At 29.7% G+C, this 19,506-nt stretch overlaps 3 protein-coding genes across 4 annotated transcripts; 1 reads left to right on the forward strand and 2 right to left on the reverse strand.

Moving 5' to 3' along the window:
* Window positions 1-2,778: 2,778 nt before the first annotated feature.
* On the forward strand, window positions 2,779-9,635 carry LOC124919731 (TLC domain-containing protein 4-B-like). 2 transcript variants are annotated; one of them, XM_047460054.1, is made up of 9 exons: window positions 2,779-2,971; window positions 3,254-3,451; window positions 3,942-4,030; window positions 4,107-4,245; window positions 6,472-6,546; window positions 7,464-7,585; window positions 7,666-7,741; window positions 8,697-8,756; window positions 9,216-9,635. In XM_047460054.1, exons 2-9 carry the CDS (start codon window positions 3,314-3,316, stop codon window positions 9,342-9,344), a joined length of 828 nt encoding a protein of 275 aa, XP_047316010.1. In that variant the 5' UTR covers window positions 2,779-2,971; window positions 3,254-3,313; the 3' UTR covers window positions 9,345-9,635. The 2 variants fall into 2 exon arrangements, with proteins under 2 accessions (XP_047316010.1, XP_047316011.1); XM_047460055.1 differs by having other exon boundaries at window positions 2,780-2,938.
* Window positions 9,636-10,951: 1,316 nt separating this feature from the next.
* On the reverse strand, window positions 10,952-12,111 carry LOC124942368. The gene is made up of 3 exons (XM_047482858.1): window positions 11,875-12,111; window positions 11,308-11,822; window positions 10,952-11,195 (listed from the first exon to the last, which is right to left on the reverse strand). The coding sequence occupies exons 1-3, from the start codon at window positions 12,109-12,111 to the stop codon at window positions 10,952-10,954; spliced, it is 996 nt and encodes a 331-aa protein (XP_047338814.1).
* Window positions 12,112-12,245: 134 nt separating this feature from the next.
* Window positions 12,246-13,559, reverse strand: LOC124942377 (protein FAR-RED IMPAIRED RESPONSE 1-like). Its single transcript, XM_047482870.1, has 2 exons — window positions 12,400-13,559; window positions 12,246-12,318 (listed from the first exon to the last, which is right to left on the reverse strand). The coding sequence occupies exons 1-2, from the start codon at window positions 13,557-13,559 to the stop codon at window positions 12,246-12,248; spliced, it is 1,233 nt and encodes a 410-aa protein (XP_047338826.1).
* Between the last annotated feature and the right edge of the window lie 5,947 nt (window positions 13,560-19,506).

A 19,506-nucleotide genomic window follows, 5' to 3' on the forward strand; every position in this document is an offset into this window, starting at 1 on the left:
CCTTCTTTCGACTCGTTCTTTTCCCTCTCTTTTTTCAAAAACAACAACATATAACTTACGAACACTAAACTTTTTATCTCTTACGGTTAAATGGGATGCAATGCTAGTTTAAGCATGGTCCCCTTGGCCTTTTGTGTTAAATCCAACCACCGATATAACCATTGTCGATGTCGAGCTGGAGCTATTCCGCACTAGATGAGCGATCCTCGATCCGCAGACGCTGAGTGACAACTTCAACGTTGACGATTTCGAGCTGGAGTGGATGAATTTCAAAAACGATTCCACTTCCTCTTTTGACCCGTGGTAAGTTTTCTATTCCCTCTCTTTTTCGGAAAAAATAGTATATACCTTACGAACCTTAAACTTTTTATCTCTTACGGTTAAAGAGGAAGCAATGCTAGCTGAATGATGGTCTCTTTAGCCTTTTGTGTTAAATTCAACCACTAACATCACCGTTTCCGATTTCAAGCTAGAGCTATTCCGCATTAGATGAGCGATCCTCGATCCACAGACGCTAAGTGACTGTTTCAACATTGACGATTTCGAGCTGGAGCGGATGGATTTCAAAGACAATTTCACTCCCTCTTTCAACCCGTAGTAAACTTTCTATTCCCTCTCTTTTTCGAAAAAAGCAGCATATACCTTACGGACCCTAAACTTTTTATCTCTTATGATTAAAGGGTATGCAATGCTAGCTGAAGGATGGTCTCTTTGACCTTTTATGTTAAATACAATCACTGACATAACCGTTGTTGATTTTGAGCTGGAGCTAATGGATTTCGAAGGCGATTCCACTCCCTCTTTAGACCACGTGGTAACTCTCAATCAGGGCCGGCCCTGAGAAGCCCTGAGAAAGAATTTGGGGGCCTATGCAAATTTAAATTTTGGGCCCCTAAAATGGTAAAAAAAAAATCAATTTTAATTAATAAAATAAAATATAAATAATTAATATATTATAATACGAGACTAAAAAAAGATAAAAAAAAAATTATTTTTATAATATATATTTAATATTAAAGAAGAAAAAAGAGGAAAAAATAATATTAATAATATAATATTATTAAAATATAAAAAAATGGGGGGCCTATGCAACTGCATTGGTTGCCTTACCAGGCCGGCCCTGCTCTCAATAATGATGTACATTCAAAACTTATATTTATATGAAAAGTTTACCAAAAGGATGAACATAATATATTAGAAAACTAACATGTGTTCCGTTTGAGGGCTTATTTCTTGAATAATAATTTCTCATTATAGTTTGCTACACATTTTTCAGTTTTCAAACAATAAAAGTTGTCTTTCTTGTATATAATTTAGTTTCAAGCATTTTAAGTCGTATTTGAATATTAAATCAATTTTATATAAATATAAGAATTTTTTGTTATAATCTTTTATTTTTAAAGCACTTAAGTAAATTAAATTACAAGTTTATAATACGTTTTATATTAACGCGTAAATCGTTTTATATGAAGGTGTTAATCATTTTATATGACAGTTTGCTAAATATTTTTCTGCTTTCAAATAATAAATGTTGTCTTTCTTGTATATAATTTGGTTTCAAGCATTTTAAGTCTATTTGATATTAAACCAATCATTCTATATAAATATAATAACCTTTTGTCACAATCTTTTATTTGTAAAGCACGTATGTAATGATTGCATTACAGGTCTGTAGTACATTTTATATGAGTGTGTTAATTGTTTTATATGACAGTTTGCCATATATTTTTTAGTTTTCAAACAATAAATGTCGTTTTTCAGACTTTGTTTTCATAACAACGAGTAGCGTTTTGGTTCAAGCTATGAAAAAGAAACCCTTTCGCATATACATAGGGAGGGAGGAATACGGGGACAGATTTTCTAAATATTTTTCGAAAAAAACTAATTTTTATTTTTTCTCTCTTTATTCTACGTGACCTGACACTAGGGTTATAAACGAATCGAATCGAAGCGAACATTACTGTATTCGATTCGTATTCGTGAAACTATTCGAATATTCGTATTCGAAATTTTTTCGAATAATTAATGTGATTCGTATTCGATTTGAAATTGATATTCGTATTATTCGATCCGATTCGAGTATTCGTTTCGATTTTTTTTAAAACATATTTTATACAATTTATTCGAAAATTTGAAACTTAATATTTTTATATAATATATAACAATATTCAATAAAATTACCTAATAAAAATTAAATAATAATGTTCAAATTACGATTTCAATATTCAACTCCCAATACAATGCAATTCAAACTATTAATTAAAACTTCCGCGTAACATAATATAAACAATAGTTATCAAAAGAACATTTCATTAAAATAGTTTGTAAATCACCGAAGAAATGTGAGTTTCAAGTTTTCGACCGAAAAATGTATATATGTATTAGGGTTTTAGAATAAATAATATTTATAAAATTAAAATTAATAAAACGGTATATATATATATATATAATCGAATATTAGCAAATACCGAATCGAATATCTTGATTTTATATTCGTATTCGTTTATTAGTCGAATCGAATCTATTATTTTTATTCGAATTCAAATCACAAAATTACGAATACGAATATCAAAATCCGAATCCAAATACCGAATAAAACAAAAGTATTTGATTCATTTAGAACCGTGTCTAACGCATTGAATTCGCGTACTTATTATGAGTCGGTGTACATAAATGATTTCTCATTATTAATATATATATATATATTTTATACTATTTTCCTTTCTTTTTCGTGGTTTTTAGCTAATACAGCTAAGCCCCACTTTCCTTTCGCAGATTGACAGACACAACAGATTCGCCATTCTCCGTTCTCTCTCTCTAATCGGGTCGTCTTGCAAGTAAACCAAGGCCAGGCCAGGCCAAAACCTTCTTTCATTCCGTCTATACAAGATCTGGATCTCATACATTTAACGCCATATTACCTTCTCTTCGATTCGAGGTACGCCATCAACATTAACGGATAACGAAACAAGTTAAGGAATCTCTTCCTCAATCATTCATTCATTCTACATACATGCATGTGCCTGTTATAGTCTTCTTTTTTTGATTCGTGGTGAAAGAACATTTCCTGAATGCTGAATTAGTTGGAATATGCCATTTTCTGTATAGTTCATTCGTGATATTGACGCAAAAAGAGTTTGTGCTTGTAATTTGTTTTTACTGGATGTATTCTGCCTGCACTTTCTATCTCGCGCGGACACAGAGATGCATTGGACTGTTTTCTTGACCGATTGTTGGTTCTTTGAAATTACAGGAAATCATCAGTTGTATGTACTAAAAGCTGAGATTTATTTAAGGCAAATGTGATGCGACGATGACAGTATCTACACACACAGTTGAGGCATTCAAGTCTTACCAAATTCAAGCACAAGTGTTGGTTAGAAATTATCTACTAGCAGATACTTCTATTCCATACACATCTGTACTTGGGGGAATATTTGCCTGCAAAGTGGTAAGCTAATCTCTCATTTTGTGCTTGCCTGCCTATATTTGCAGAATTAATTTTACTTGGGTTCTTCATGCCTCTAGTCTTAAAATGTTACTGTGTATTCCTTTCAACTGTATTCAATTTTGCACCCAAGTGGTTGGAGAGAAATTCAATTTCAGAAAGATTCTGCAATCATAGACTATAGTGTATCTATTATCCATGGCTCACATATGCTAACTTATGTCATTTTTATATATTTGTTTTTCTCAGTATTCAAATTAAATCTTTCACATATGCTAACATTGTAAACCATTGCTTAAATTTGAACCAAAACACTTAAGTACAAGTATATCCAGCTGCATCACACCTTATTAGTAACTGTTTTCAAATGAAATCAATAATTTGTGCATGGAGTTATTAGCTAGATATCTCGCTCAATTTGTGAAATAATTATGTGATCCGTACTCATAATATGTCTGTTGGTATTGCTACTTATCTGTCCTTACATGTACAGGTCTATGATCTCTCTCAATTAGTCAGCACATTCTACTTTAGAAGTTATAACACACTTTCAAAAATCCAGAAGATTGAATGGAACAACCGGTAAATGAGTTGTACATTTTCCTATGCCCAGTTTAGCTTTGCTCCTATGTCACTGACTTTACACCTCAATTTGCAGTGCTATGTCCACACTTCATTCAATTCTTATTGCGACTGTATCAACTTATTTTGTGTTTTGGTCTGATCTGTTTTCGGACAACAAGCATGCCGGTCTTATTACATTCCGAAGTTCACCACTCTCCATTGTTTCACTGGGGGCAAGTATTTTGCTATACCTCATTTAACTTTGGTCTAGAAAACTGGTTTGTCTTTTTTGTACATTGCTATATTCAGTTACTTGACCTGTTCGAACCTTAGAACAGGTTTGTTTTCTCAGCCATGTCATCATTACCATGTCTTCTTTTATAGTAAATGGGCTCACACTTCTTGTTTCTTAAAACTGCACTCTGATAAGTGACTGAAAGGGAGAGATACCTGTAATACCTCAGGAATTTATTTTATTTTTTATTTTATTTTTTTATATATAAATTTTTTTTCTGAACTTCCTTATAAGTATTTAAGTTGAAAGAATTCAAAGATAATTACAACCTAACTGTGAAATTGGAGATGTTTCTAGTGAGTAAGTGTTGGTTGCAATTTAGTTTCCCTCATCCATTTGTGCTAATCATTCAATGGGGCTCTCAATAAATTCTTGTTTTTAAATAGTTCTTGAGTTCTGAAATTTTGGAAGTAACATTAATATGAAAATCTCATTGATGTGTTAGATTGTTTCACAATGATCCCTCCTCGTGGACGCGTTCTTACTATAGGAATAGTAGGGAACTTTTGGATAAATTATTCCGATACTATCTCGAAAGAGAAAAAGCATGAAATAATATGAGATTTTCATATAAATGGTCTCGACTAGGTTAGGCCTTTACATTATAATTTTTTAATTAAATTATTATTTTTAAATATAGTTTTATATAAGAATTAATTTGTTTTGTTTTTATTACTAATATTACTTTTTATCTTTTAAACCAGAGATTTCATTAAAGCTTTGATAAAACATGAATGTTGCATCTAGCATAGAAAATTGAATCAGTTCAGTACAAAGTCATGACATGAAATGCCATGAGTTAAGCAACACAAAAAATAGAATTTCAGAAAGGTATAAAGTAGTATTGGCACTGTTGTCACTCCATTACTCATGAAACAAACATCTGTTTTTCTGTTTCCTGGTTTTTGCTTCCCCATCCCCTACTCCCCATTTGTAATACTTGACAATCCATGCGTTCCTTTTTCTATTGAAAGTTGACCTTTTAAAAAAGAAAGAAAAGAGAAGTCCTATTGTAGCAAATGCCCCTACTCATCAGAACTAAACTTTCACATATTCCCGTGAGTCGAGACTTGTCCAGATTCTTAATGACCCAACACAAAGGTCTTGGTAAATGCTCAGGTGCACATGGTGGCATGTTTCCTCAATATTAAAATTAAATTATTACTAATATTAATATATGTTACTATCTTGAAGATAGTTATTTTGGAAAATATTTATTACTCTTTCTAAATTTAACTAGTAATATACTAATGTAGAGGTGGACAGTGTTGTGTAGGGCCAAACACGTTGCCCAATGTACTAAGGCCTTAATGTATGACATCGATCAATGTTGCCCAACATGTCACATCGAATAAATATAGGTGTTTACGTTTAGATGATTAACTATTTTGTAAGAAAAACTACATTTTAAATATTTGCTGTATAGATTTACTTGTTATTTGTTAAAGTATCACTTGAAAGTAAATTAATTCAAGAAGTGTAGTTTTTAAAAGTTGAGGTTTTGAACTAATCCATTTAAAACTACGAATTGAATTAAGATTAGAACTCAACCCATAATAACTATAGATAGGATTGGATTGAGCAAAATATACAATAGCCTCACAATTTATTAGCAATTACATTTTTTTGAGGTTTTTCAATAAATATCAAATCTCTCCAACTTACACCAACGGCGAACTTGTTGATCTATCATTATGTAACAGGTAGTAGTAGGATATACTAGTAGTAGTATGGGATTAACATGGTAATTAGTAGAGTAACTTAGTAGGTTAGTGGGTTAGTAGCTTAAATAGTAGAGTTTGTATTATTTGGAGTTAGAAATTGAAATAATGTTGAATCTCGTTTATCTCATCTAAATGCTTAGGTCGTTCCTACTTTCATTCATATTCTTCTTCAAAATCTAGATCTCTAGGCTGTTACATTACCCATTAGTTTCAGTCTAGTAATTTACCCTGAATGGTAGCACACTACTCTTCATATTTATAAGAAATTTCTATTTCTTTTGATTTACCAAAGTGGGAGACCACTTGGAATGGTAAAGGAGTCATTAATAACATAAACATGCATCATGCTTACATTTTTTTATTGAATCATTTTGTCCTTACTGCGCATCATTTGCGTGTTTTGAATATGTTATATCTAATGATTTCTATATGATTTACAGGCTTCAGTTGGGTACTTCCTTGTAGATCTTGGTATGCTATTTTGGATGTATCCTTCACTGGGTGGATCAGAATATGTATGTACAGATAGAAGATAGGCACCCTATGTTTTCCTAGTCACTTAACGTATTAATTCAGATGCTGCTGTTATACTGTTAGAAACTTATGTGGTTATTTGATATGGGGGTCAAATAATCATCTCCATTATCATATGTGAAGCTTCTTTCTAGACTATACAGGTCATCTTTGATAGTTCTACATCTCTTTCTAGTTTTGAGTTGTTTCAACTTTCAACTATATATCTATTCAATATTTCTAATCTAGAGATCACGACATGCATATAGAACCATCATATCATATATCATATATGTTCTTTAACTACCATGAATTTTGTCACTGTTTGTGATCAAGATGAACCTATGGATGAATCATGAACAGAGTTTTTCACCTGAAAAAAATTAGGTCTATATTTCGATGGGCATAATTAGAAATAGAATTGGAATCATAATTTTGATTCCAATTCTACAATTTAATTATTGTTTTATGAATTCTACAATTCTAATGTTTTGAAAAAAAACATGGAATTGCTAAGTAATAAGGATTTTATTGAAAATTATAAACCATACATTGCAATCTCATTGTAATTGTAATTCCAATTCAAATCATTAGTTAAATCATCAAACAAACTATCAATTTGGAATTGGACCTCTGATTCCAATTTCAATTCAAATTCCATCTTAACCAAACATGGCCAGAAGTTTATGTTGATGTTCATGAATTCTTCACTTTAAACCAAAGTTTGATGAGGTCTCTTGATATATTGATGCAGTTGAGAACTGTGTCAAATAAATAGCATATCATGTGATCAACAACTGTAGGCAAATGCTTTCCTTTTCTCAATATTTTTTTTACGCAAATGGAGCATGTAAGTTGTAACATGTGGTGTGCTGGAGTTACTCTTAAAATATGACACAAGATTGTTATTAAATTTCAGGTTATCCATCATTCCCTTTCTGCAATTTCTGTAGCATATTCAATGTTAACTGGGGAGGGACAACTGTATACTTTCATGGTTTTAATCTCTGAGTTGACAACTCCAGAGATTAATATGAGATGGTATGCCTTTGGAATGATGTTTCATTAAGCTTTACCATGTTTGGCCCTCCATTATTAAGCTTTTTGTTGATCTCATGTAGGTACCTTGATGTAGCTGGTCTTAAAAGGTCAAATGCATATCTAGTAAATGGAGTGCTGATATTTTTTGCTTGGCTGGTGAGTTAAAACCTGTTGATCCTATGATTTAACCAGTGTTCTAAATGGCGGTTGAGGCGGCCGCCTAGGCGGTAGGCGGTCCTACACCGCCCCGCCTATACATGAGGCGGTCAGTTGATTTATTTAATTATTTATTATTTCTAATTAATTTCTGATATTAATATATATAAATTTAATAAAAAGACTCTTTACCTTCCTAACATATTTCTAGAGGTATTAGGAGTCTATGTTCAGATCAATTCCAAGCAATCCGATCACGTTAGATCAATTCCAAGCAATCCGATCACGTTAGATCAAAAACCGAAATTTAGATACATCAAATGAGGAAAATGAAGAGAATGTTGATTTTGAGACCGATATAGATTTTGAATATTAATTTGGACTTTTGGTAAAATGGTAATTATATAATATCTTTATTATATTTATTTTAAAATTTATTTATACTTATATAGTGAAAATATTTCAACCGCTTAGACACCGCCTAGGTACCCGAGGCAGTAGGCAGTCACTTTCCGCCTCGCCACCGCCTACCGCCATTTAGAACATTGGATTTAACACTACTAATGTACTAAAGGGTGAAATAATCAAACATGTTAAGGAATATGTAATGGTTGTGTGGATTGTGTATCTCTTGATAATGTTTATTATCTCCACTTTGAGTTTATTTTATACCTACTCAGAGTAGCTCAAGTGCTAAAAGTCTTCAATTAAGAAGCTGAAGTCTCATGTTCAATTTTGATTGAAAGCACTTGAACGTACCAAGGGCATGGAAGTGGGATGTTGTGTTAGCCTACTCTAGGTCTAACAAAACAAAACAAAAATCCCTCATATTTTCCTTTAGTAGGATACCTAATTACTCCAACATGAATTAATACAATTCTTGTTTCTTCACTTCTTATTTTGGTTATATTTGTGTGGTTTAAAGATTCTCATTAAAAAATTTTATGGATTTCAGGTTGCCAGAATTCTCCTGTTCCTCTACATGTTTTCTCATGTATATATGCATTACAATCAGGTACTTATATTTCCTAAATTATTGTTTTTTTCTCATTATTTGAATTTTGATGGGAAGATAGGATATCTTATATATTTATGACCCATGAGAATATCTTTGTCAAATGATACTGCGATATAAGAATTGGGCTCTTAAGGGTGTGTCTGCAATATTAGAATATAATTATGTAATTTTATAGATAATTGTTATTAGTTAAATAACTTAAATTTATAGTTTTATCTAATGATAATCATTTGTAGTGATAATAGCTACTTCTATTGAAAATAGCTTTCTCAACCCTATTCTCTTTAGTTTCACCTCAAAATTTATCTATATCATTGGTATCAGAGAAAATCCTTGCGTTTATCTTTGAACCTGGAAGAAAAAAGGAAGTTTAGTAAATGACCGTTGTCATTTCCTTCATCATTTTCATTGACGTATATTTTGGCTGAACAGAAAATGTATTTTGTTGAGTGACAGGTGAGCCAGATGCACGCGTTTGGTCGATTTTTGGTGTTTGTGGTCCCTGCAGTTCTAGCTGCTATGAACTTGGTTTGGTTTGGAAAGATTCTTAAAGGATTGAAGAAGACATTAACCAAATGGCAATGATTTTTTAATATTTTTTTGTAAAAAATGTGTAAGATCTGCCACGAGTAAAGATAGGCTTCTTCTCCCATTCAGCGGCGTCTTGAAGCGATCTGTACAAGTTGAGATAAGTGGCTGCTGGGAGAAGGAGAACGAAACATACAACAAACGAGGAGCAGGGAAAAGTTTATATACCATACAATATTATATACATAGGGGAAAATATCTGTAAAATAAACTCAATTCTTGTTTGTGTATATTATTAATTAACTAGTATTTCAACCAACATAATATAAATCTCATTCTTCTACTTCATCATCTATGGGTTTAATTAAGATGAATGTGCCATTGAATTCCAACACAATGCTTTCATGTAAAGAGAAACCTATGAGAGGTAAGACTTTTTTTTGTAAGAATGTCATCAAATTGATCTTTTTTGTTATAAATGTATTGTAAGAGCGGTTGTGGTATTCAATTTCAGTATTGGAACAAAACTTGTTATTTCAAGAGATGATATCGTCTCAGAAAAATTGACATAGAGTAGGTGGTAAGAGAGTTATCTCATTACAAGTACTGTGTCCGAGATATGGTAAGAGAGTTATCTCATTACAAGTAGTGTGTTAGAGATATTGTAAAATATGTTGGAGCTTTCGCACCAGCAGACTCGCCTCCTGCCGCACCCTTCCCTTCGTCCCAACATAACATTCATTATTCGATCGGTGATCTAAGATCTAAACATGTGTTTATAAAAAAAATAAATCACCAGGGTTGATGATGTTGATGAGTCATTTAATTTTATTTAATTTTGTTATTTAATTTTAAGGTCAGTTTGAAATAAAAAATTTGACTATAAAATTAATGGGAGCTGCTTTTCCCACCCCCTCCCATATTCCCACCCCCCTCCCTCACTCCTCAATCAACTCTAAAATGACTTATTTATCCCTGCCACCTTTATATATTTACATTTCTTATTTTATTTATTTTATTTTATTTATTTTATTTAATTATTATGTTTTTTTATTAAATATAATTAATTAATTAATTTTTAATATTTTTTAACTTTATTTATTTAATTAAAAATACAAAATATTATTATTTTTATATTATAATTATTTAAAATATATTAAATATTAAAATGTGTACAAATTTAATAAAATATAAATATTTAATATTTTATTATATTAATTATATATATATATATTTTTTAAATACTTATAAAAATCAATTTTTTTTATAAATAAAATTATCTAACAAATAAATAAAAATAAATAAGATAAAGTCTTTAATATATTATACACTAATAATTAGTGATAATGCATAATATTTTTAATAATATTTTTTATTAAAATATTTTATATTTAACTTTTTAAAATATTTATTTTATATAAAATTATTATTTTATTTTAATTAATTTATTATAATTTTATTATTAATATATAATATTTAAAATTAATTATATATCTTTTAGATTTTTTATCTTTTAATTTCTTAATATTAAGTATTTTAACCCGGTTTCGGTTTAGAAAAGAGTACACATGTCATAAAAAAATACACCAAAGTAAATAAAAATTTAAAAATATAAATTCTAATAAAAATACACCAAAGTAAATAAAAATATAAAAATAAAAATTCTAATCGATATTTCCTCCAAATTCAGCACCGCCGTTAGGTCCTGTACCCGTTATTTCGTACCACAAATTAGCACGTGTTATATAACTAGTTGCCCATCCTTTAGCTTCGTCAGATGAATGATTACACCACCACATTGGAAAGGGTGGTACAGGATAATGAGGGTGTAAAAAAACTTGCACAAAGTGTTGGCCAACAAGGGCGATAGCTATTTCTCGGCGCTCTAGGTCTGGAACTGGAGGGGACCTTAATGGTAAGTGAGTAAAACAACTACAATTATTCTCACCTTAATGTATGTAGTACAAGGTTGTACCTTGATGCGATGACAATTCCTAAAGTCATACAGTCCATCCAATACCTCTCAGGTGCCGGTTGCTCGAAATATTTTAATAAAACTAATAGATTATCTGCCATTTCCCGATCTGGATAAAGTTGATCATATTGACGCTTATTTTGTTGAATCTCCTCCATAAGATCATATCGTACTTGAATCCAACCTTCTTCACCATATCCGATTAGTGCGGCTATCGCCCTAAATCCACAGTGACCGTCAGGTTCAACGTCAACAATATGAGAAATATAAGGCTGCATAACCGTAGGTAATTTCTCAATGTAGGTATCACGGAAGGGTGAAACGGGAGGGTGATCATGGGTCGACAGAGTATTGCGAACCCCCGACCCCCTCCCACGTCCTCTCTTTCGAGACGTTGCATTCGTTTGAGTGGCCCTAGAACTTGAAGTGGATATATCAACAAAAAAAGGTATGCGACGTTTGCTCTGCTCATCTTTTCCTGTAGGTCGACCTCTATGTTCTGTATTGTACGAAGGGGCTCGAACTGTACTTTGAGATGGATCCGCAATATTAAAATCGATCTATCATTTGCTCTCGCATTTGTGGATCCATCCCATCTAATATCTCAACAACTTTAGATGTCCTGTTAGCTCGTGCTCCGTCGTCATGGTATTCATGACCGTTCATAGACAACCTCCTCCAATGAGCGTTGATACTCTGTATTGGAATTGGAATGGAAAGGAACCGATAATGTGCAAGATCATGCTTGCAAGGCAATCCGTATATTGTTTTAATTGAACAGTTGCATTTGCCAGCTAGTTGGTGAGATGCTTCCTCGGCGCATTTCAGCTCAGCATTAATAAACTCCATTACCTGTAGTGAAATTCGACACCTTACTTGATAAAAAATGTTGTCATGTAAATGTGTATGGCGTGGAATGTTGAGAGATCTCTCGAACGACTTTTGAATTTCCCCAAACTGATTTGTTAACATCTTATGTATTTTTATAAAAGATGTTTCAGAGATGACATGGTATCCCCCAAATACATTTTAAGTCTCGCATGTGCCCCTTCCGCCCTGCAATAGAAAAATACATTGTGTTTTAATAATGGTTGGAATTTAAATAGTACAATATTTAAAGTTAAAAAGTAACCACACCTTTGACTTGAATTACTCCCGAGGTGCATACATGTATCAATCCATGCTGAAACAAATCGCTCTTTGTAAGAGTGTAACCATGTCTCCCAAAGGTAATTTAGGGCACCCTGGAATCGTCTGTACTCCTCGTGCATGACTTTCCACTTATGATGGTAAGACCACTGTGTGGATGAATTAATGAGCGAGTGCCATGACGCATTAAACTTGTTCCACTTTAGACCAAGCATAGGCCTACATTTTTTCATTACGCACTGGTTTATGTGCCAAATACAGAGGATGTGACGTGCCGTAGGAAAACATATTTCAATGGCATTAATGAGCGCCATATCCCGATCGGAAACAAACACTGATGGCAACGATGTCCCCTTTTCAAGCATCCACTTTTTTAAGGTACCTAATGCCCATGTTAGTTGCTCTTCCCTTTCATTGCTTAGATATGCGAACATAAGCGAGTAAGTTCGCATTGTGGATGTGATACCCACAACCTCCAATAGTGGTGACTGATACTCATTGGTCTTATATGTGGCATCAATGATCAACACGGATGGACAATTGACAAAAAGTAACAGACTTTTAGGGTGAACCCAAATAATATCCGTAATTTCATTGGTGTCTGGATTTGTACGGTAATCATGGAGGTAATTTTTTTTAATTAACTGCTCCAAGACATACTGGACTTGATTTAGGCCGGCACGTTTGGCAGATTTATTTGTGAAAATGGCATTGTAAATGGTTTTGATCCCTGTAGTGTTTGACGGGTCTCTTTGTTTCAATATATTAAGAACTTCACGAGGTGCGGTGCTATTGGCCATGTCAAGCACAAACTGTAGCTCCATTGGTTTTAACCTAGACGGGTACTCATGACCATACATAAATTCTGCTAATTGATGGTTATGGAAACCACATACATCCCTTAAATGCCACATCACACATTCTGGAGGTATTGGTACACCTCGCAGCTCGAATGGGCATTCACATTTTTTTGTCCCTGTATTCCTTTTAAAGGATTGCCCATCGACAAAATACCGTGGCAGTTTGTATTTTCCTCCTCTTTCACACATTAAATGACATGACAACTTACCGCCTTTTAAATTAGCAGATGTTTTAATCACTACCACAATACCATTTTCCAAACCAGCTCTTTTCGCCCAATTTATCATATCTTCTCTACTTTCAAATAACTATATAAAATAATAGTGAAAGAACTTTAGTTTTTTATATTAGTTTTGATTATAATTTTATAATTGATATTAATCTTTTCCAAAAATAAATAAGAAATATGCATAAAACAACGATAATAACTAACCTGGTCTGTGGTAAATTCGGGAGATGCTCTCTCCAGGAACATCATTCTCAGACCAATTATCTGAAAATGGATCGAAATTGTGGTTATTCATGTTAAAAGTATATTTGATTCTTCTGTGTTGATTTATCAACAAAAACAAATTTTGTTATTTAAATTTGATTTTGTTAATTTAGGGCGGCGGTGAAGCGACTTATTATTAAAAATATTATGTTTGACTAATTATTAATATATAATATTATTAAGACTTATTATTAAAAATATTATGTTTGAATAATTATTAATATATAATATTATTAAATAAAATATTATGATTATATTAATTATTAATTATTATTTAATAGATAATTTTATTTATAAAAATATTAATAATTATTAATATTATGTTTTGACTAATTATTAATATATAATATTATTAATTAAAATTAAAAATAATTATTAATATATAATATTATTAATTAAAATTAAAAATATTATGTTTCACTAATTATTAATATATAATATTATTAATTAAAATATTGTGATTAGACTAATTATTAATTATTATTTGATAAATAATTTTTGTAAGTATTTTAATATATATATATAATTAATATAATAAAATATTAAATATTTATATTTTATTAAATTATTATATATTTCAATATTTAATATATTTTAAATAATTATAATATAAAAATAATAATATTTTGTATTTTTAATTAAATAAATAAAGTTAAAAAAATATTAAAAATTAATTAATTAATTATATTTAATAAAAACACTCAATAATAAAATAAAATAAAATAAATAAAATAAATAAAATAAGAAATGTGTAAATATATAAAGGTGGTAGGGATAAATAAGTCATTTTGAAATTAATTAAGGAGTTAGGCGGGGGTGGGAATATGGGAGGGGGTGGGAAAAGCAATTTGCAAAATTAATATATAATATATAATATATGTGGATATGATTTGTCAGTGACAACTGGATTACATTTTAACGCCGTCAGAGATTTCTGTTAAGTGAAATAAATTTAACACTATTTGACAAGTTTGTATACACAAATAAAATTTTACAACTTAATAAATAAATTTGACACCTTCGTCCAACTTTATACATAAAATTGACATTATTCCCATGTAAATACCTATCAGCGTGAAAAATGGTAAGAAACTAAGCACGTGATATAATATGATATGATTGAAATTCTCAAATCATAGATGGATGCTAGATTTTGAAAAGATAACTTATGAAATGAAATGTAATTTTATTCTTATAAAATGACCAAAAGTTTAGATTAGACAGACATGTCATAACGTTGAGACTCTTTCTTAAATGTAAGAAAACACTAAACCTAAAACAGATCTTTTGCATGCGTTTTTAAACAATGCATATTTTCTCGGTTTTCATTTGGTAAACCAATTGACGACTCTTAGAAAGTCAAAGATAGTCTAGCGAAATTGAGTTATATTTTGGTCTCTCATCTCATTTGACAAGACAACCATTGAGAGCGTTCAGTCTTCGTTTTCATTTTGAGATTTGAGATAAGGATAAGTTGAAGCCCTACAATTTTTAGGCATTATCGACAAAATAATATTTGAGTTTGAAGAAATTTGATTATTTTTGTTATTGGGCTATGTGATTGGACTCCAAAACATCACAACAATATATTCCAAACAATTTAAAAAAAAAATAGCACCAAAACATAATCAACTTTCCAAAATCGATTTCACTCGAGCATGCTTTTTAATTGTTTTTGAATTTACAATTCAAATATGTTTGGATCAAATTAATCCTCTTTCTACCTAGAAAAATCTATAAATATTAAAAAAAAAAGTAATTGAAATGGGCAAGAAAATCATGAAATGGTGTTTTCTAAGTAAATTTTTGGCAATAGACCGCGAGGCAAATCGGTCTCTACTCAGTCAACTCGATCGGACTTGGCGTGATCTCGGTCGTTGATCTGGTCAACTAATCATGCAGTCTTGGTTGTGTGTTGATCATGTGCGTTGGATTTATATGGGACAAGACCAGAACGACGGTGGAGATTTTGTCGCGCATATTTTTTTATTTATTTTTGGAGATTTTGTTTTGTTAATTACTTTTTTCCTTTATTTTATTGATTGCAAAGATTTTCACACCGTTGTGTAGGTAATTTAGAAACATACATACTGTCTTTTTCAAGATTTTTAAGAGATTATTCTAAATTTTCATTTTAATTAAACAGTTACCATTTCTATGAGTCTATGAGAATCTAATTATAGGAAATACAAATTTACAGAATATTGGATTAAAGATGAGGGTACAAGATATTTACAAATGAAATTTTATGTATATATATTAGCTACAATGATAACAATAATACAAATTGTTCTATTATGAGTCATTTTTCTTGGATAGTTAGACCGAAAATGGAACATAATGATATTTGTGCCTCCTGCTCTGATTTCGCCCTGATTTGAAGTATTTATCGGTTCAGTTTCGGGTTATTTGAGTTCCTTAATTCAGGTTGTTCGATTTTTTATTTTTTTTAAGCAAATTCAAAAACTGAACCGAATATTGAAATTCGAATTCGGTTTATTTAAATTCGGTCGAATATTCGGTTAAGACCAAATATTAAATACACACTTGTACTATTTATTACAATAATTGTAATTACACTTATTTTTACCTTCACTATTAACCAATTTTAGAAATTAAAGTCTTATAGAATTGGAAGAATTATTGACTTACCTAATTTAATATATAATTATATCTAATAAAATATAATATATAAGTAAAATAAATAATAAAAAATGAATTCGATTTTTGATTTAGTTTCGAGTTGAAACCTAACTCGAAAATCAAACCGAAAATCATATTTGAATTCGAATTTGTTTAAGATTCGAAAACTGAAAATAAAATTTGAATTCAGTTTATTCGAATTCGGTCGGATATTCGGTTCAAACCAAATATTGAACACACTATTCCCGATTCACCTGATTATGTCATAACACTAATAAACACAATTAAATATATATATCTTACTAATATATTTATTTATTCTTAATATTTTATAATAGTTATAAGTTTTTTTTTTTTTTTTAATTATATAAATTTTCAATATATTATCATATATATATATATATATATAAATTAATTTGCAAAATTTTATAAAAGTTTTTTAAAGAGTATAATATAAAAGCGCTCCACAAGAAAATTCTCGAAACCAAACTGAATGATAGTAGTATTTTTTTTTGAAATAGAATATAGTAGAGATGATAATCGCATTGCACACCCATTCACCCATTGTCATCATTATTCGAAAATATCATTATAAAAGATGCAAGTTAGAAGGATGGATCAACAAACACCGACTGTGATTTTTCTTCTTTTTTTTCAAAATTATCGTTCACCCCAACCTTCCTTACCTGTCTTAATTTCGATGGGATGCAACTAGATTCAATTATTAACTGAATTTATCATCTAAGTGTTTATCATTAGGAAACACTCTATCAACTAGATTTCTTATCTAAGTATATTTCTATTTACAAAGATGGTGTACGGTGAAACTATTAATGTATTTTTAACTTTTTCATAGTTCTTTTATAAAATTTCGGCCATTTATCTTTCTTGTGTTTAGTTGTTTTGAGGCTCTTATACCAATTGATAAAAATACTGAATTTTTAAGCAATTTGTGAGCAGAAGAGCTTGTTCGATAGATTAAAGGTTGATTATGCTGATTTTGTAAGTTTTTTTTATATAAAAATACTTAAAATGTATTAATATATAATGATAAAATAATTTTAAAAAAAGAAATAAATAATATTTTAATATTTTTGTTAATGAACTTAGTAATATAATTGTTTAGATAATAAATAAAATGTTTGGATTAAAAATAACTAAAAGTTACAAGTCTTCCTATTAAAAAAACTTAATTTTTTAAAATCAACATCAAACCAAATTTTGTAAATTATCTAAATTTATTAATTGAAAAAGCCATAATATATATATATATATATATATATATATATATATATAAATATTAAAATTATAAAGTTATACTATTATAAATTGACAAAATCTTAGAAAAAATTACATTAATTAAAGTGTTTGTCTTTTAATAAACTATATAGCTATTTAAAATAATATATATGAAAAAAAATAAAAATATATATTAAATGTTTAAAAACAAAATATTACAAAATTTTTATTTTATATTATTTATTTTAAAAGTGTAAATAGATAAACCACTTTTTTAAAGATAATAAATTATATTATTAAAAAATTAATAAATTGATTGAAAAGTTATATTTTTATTATTTTTAATATAAAGTGGTTGTATGACTTAAAATTTAAATTGAATAGAAAATTGATCAATACACAATAATACTTTAACACTTGGGTGAATCATTTTTGACACATGGTTAATCATGCATTTTAACAAGTAGATATTTTAACATTACTCTATGCCCTTGCTATAAAATGAGGTCTTTACCTAATTGAATGTATGCCCAATTCAAGAAATATACATCAACAAGTAGCAAAAAAAAAAGCTGGAAAATGAGAGCTAAAATATTTGGTAATATTTTTTTTTATCTTCTTTATAGTCTTATATATAATTAATTACTTTGTACAAATGATTTATAGAGTTATAATTAGGAAATGTTATTACAAGAAATGATGATGTTTTTGTGAAAATAGATTCATAATATTTAATTTGAGTGTAACTTATGTTTTGGGTGGAGGTAATTAAGGATGAATGATTTTTTTTTAAAATTTAAATAATGATTTAAATAACATAATATTTTGATCTATTAACTAAATTTGTTTCACATAATGTACACTTTTTTATTTGTTTAATTTGATTACAATATTATGTTTGTTTTTAAGAAAAAAACAACAAATTATGCTGTATTTTATTTTTTATTGGAAAAAAGAATGTTCAACTTTTTATACATGTTTACAAGTTATTAGTAAAATGGAAAGAAAATAACAGATTACAAAACAAAAAACAAAAAAAAAACTATTTAGATCTCATGTAACCAAACAAGGCCCAAGGCTGTTTCCATAACAAATTTACACTAACGTAGTTTTGTTCATGCTGATTCGGCGGCCGAGCATTTCAATGCATACTAATCAGATTCCATTATTTCTTCATATTTGCAGACATCTTTTCTTCATTTTCCAGTGATTGATCTTTTCCAGAGCACCCATTTAGAAATCAAATCAAACCATATCTCTCTTTTCTTCTCCTTCACTGTTCTAATCTTTCTGATTAGAGAGGAGAGAAATGGAGATGGAAGCAGAAGAAGGGTCAATTCCAAGGTTGAAGAATGAATTCCATGAGAATTGCCCTGGTTGTAAAGTTGACCGGTTAAAAGAGATGCAAAAGGGTTTTCCTTTTAAAGGCTTGTTTAAAATATGGATGATTGTTCTTTGCACATGTAATAGATAATGTTTTCAGGGTTTTGATTATCTTTGAGTGAAAATTCTATTTATGTTTAATGGGTTGATGATATATGATATATATTCTTTGTTACAGCTCTTCCAATTTCATCTCTTTTTCCATTCCTTTACTTTATGGTGAGTTTTGTATCATATATTGGAGATTGGCTGTTTTTAAGCAAGTTTGAGATTATGATTATTATATGGCTGTTTTTAAGCAAGTTGATCATGTTGCAGATAAGGGACTTCAAAATTGCTAAAAAAGAAGAAGACATTGGTTATTATGCTGGTTGTGTAGGTAAGATTGTTATATTATGGTTGAGTTGAAGAAATTTTCACAACAATTCTATTAATAATACAAGTTTTAACAGCTTATAAGACTATAATATTGTAAG

This window comes from Impatiens glandulifera, chromosome 1 (assembly GCF_907164915.1).
Source record: "Impatiens glandulifera chromosome 1, dImpGla2.1, whole genome shotgun sequence".
NCBI classification, from domain to species: domain Eukaryota; kingdom Viridiplantae; phylum Streptophyta; class Magnoliopsida; order Ericales; family Balsaminaceae; genus Impatiens; species Impatiens glandulifera.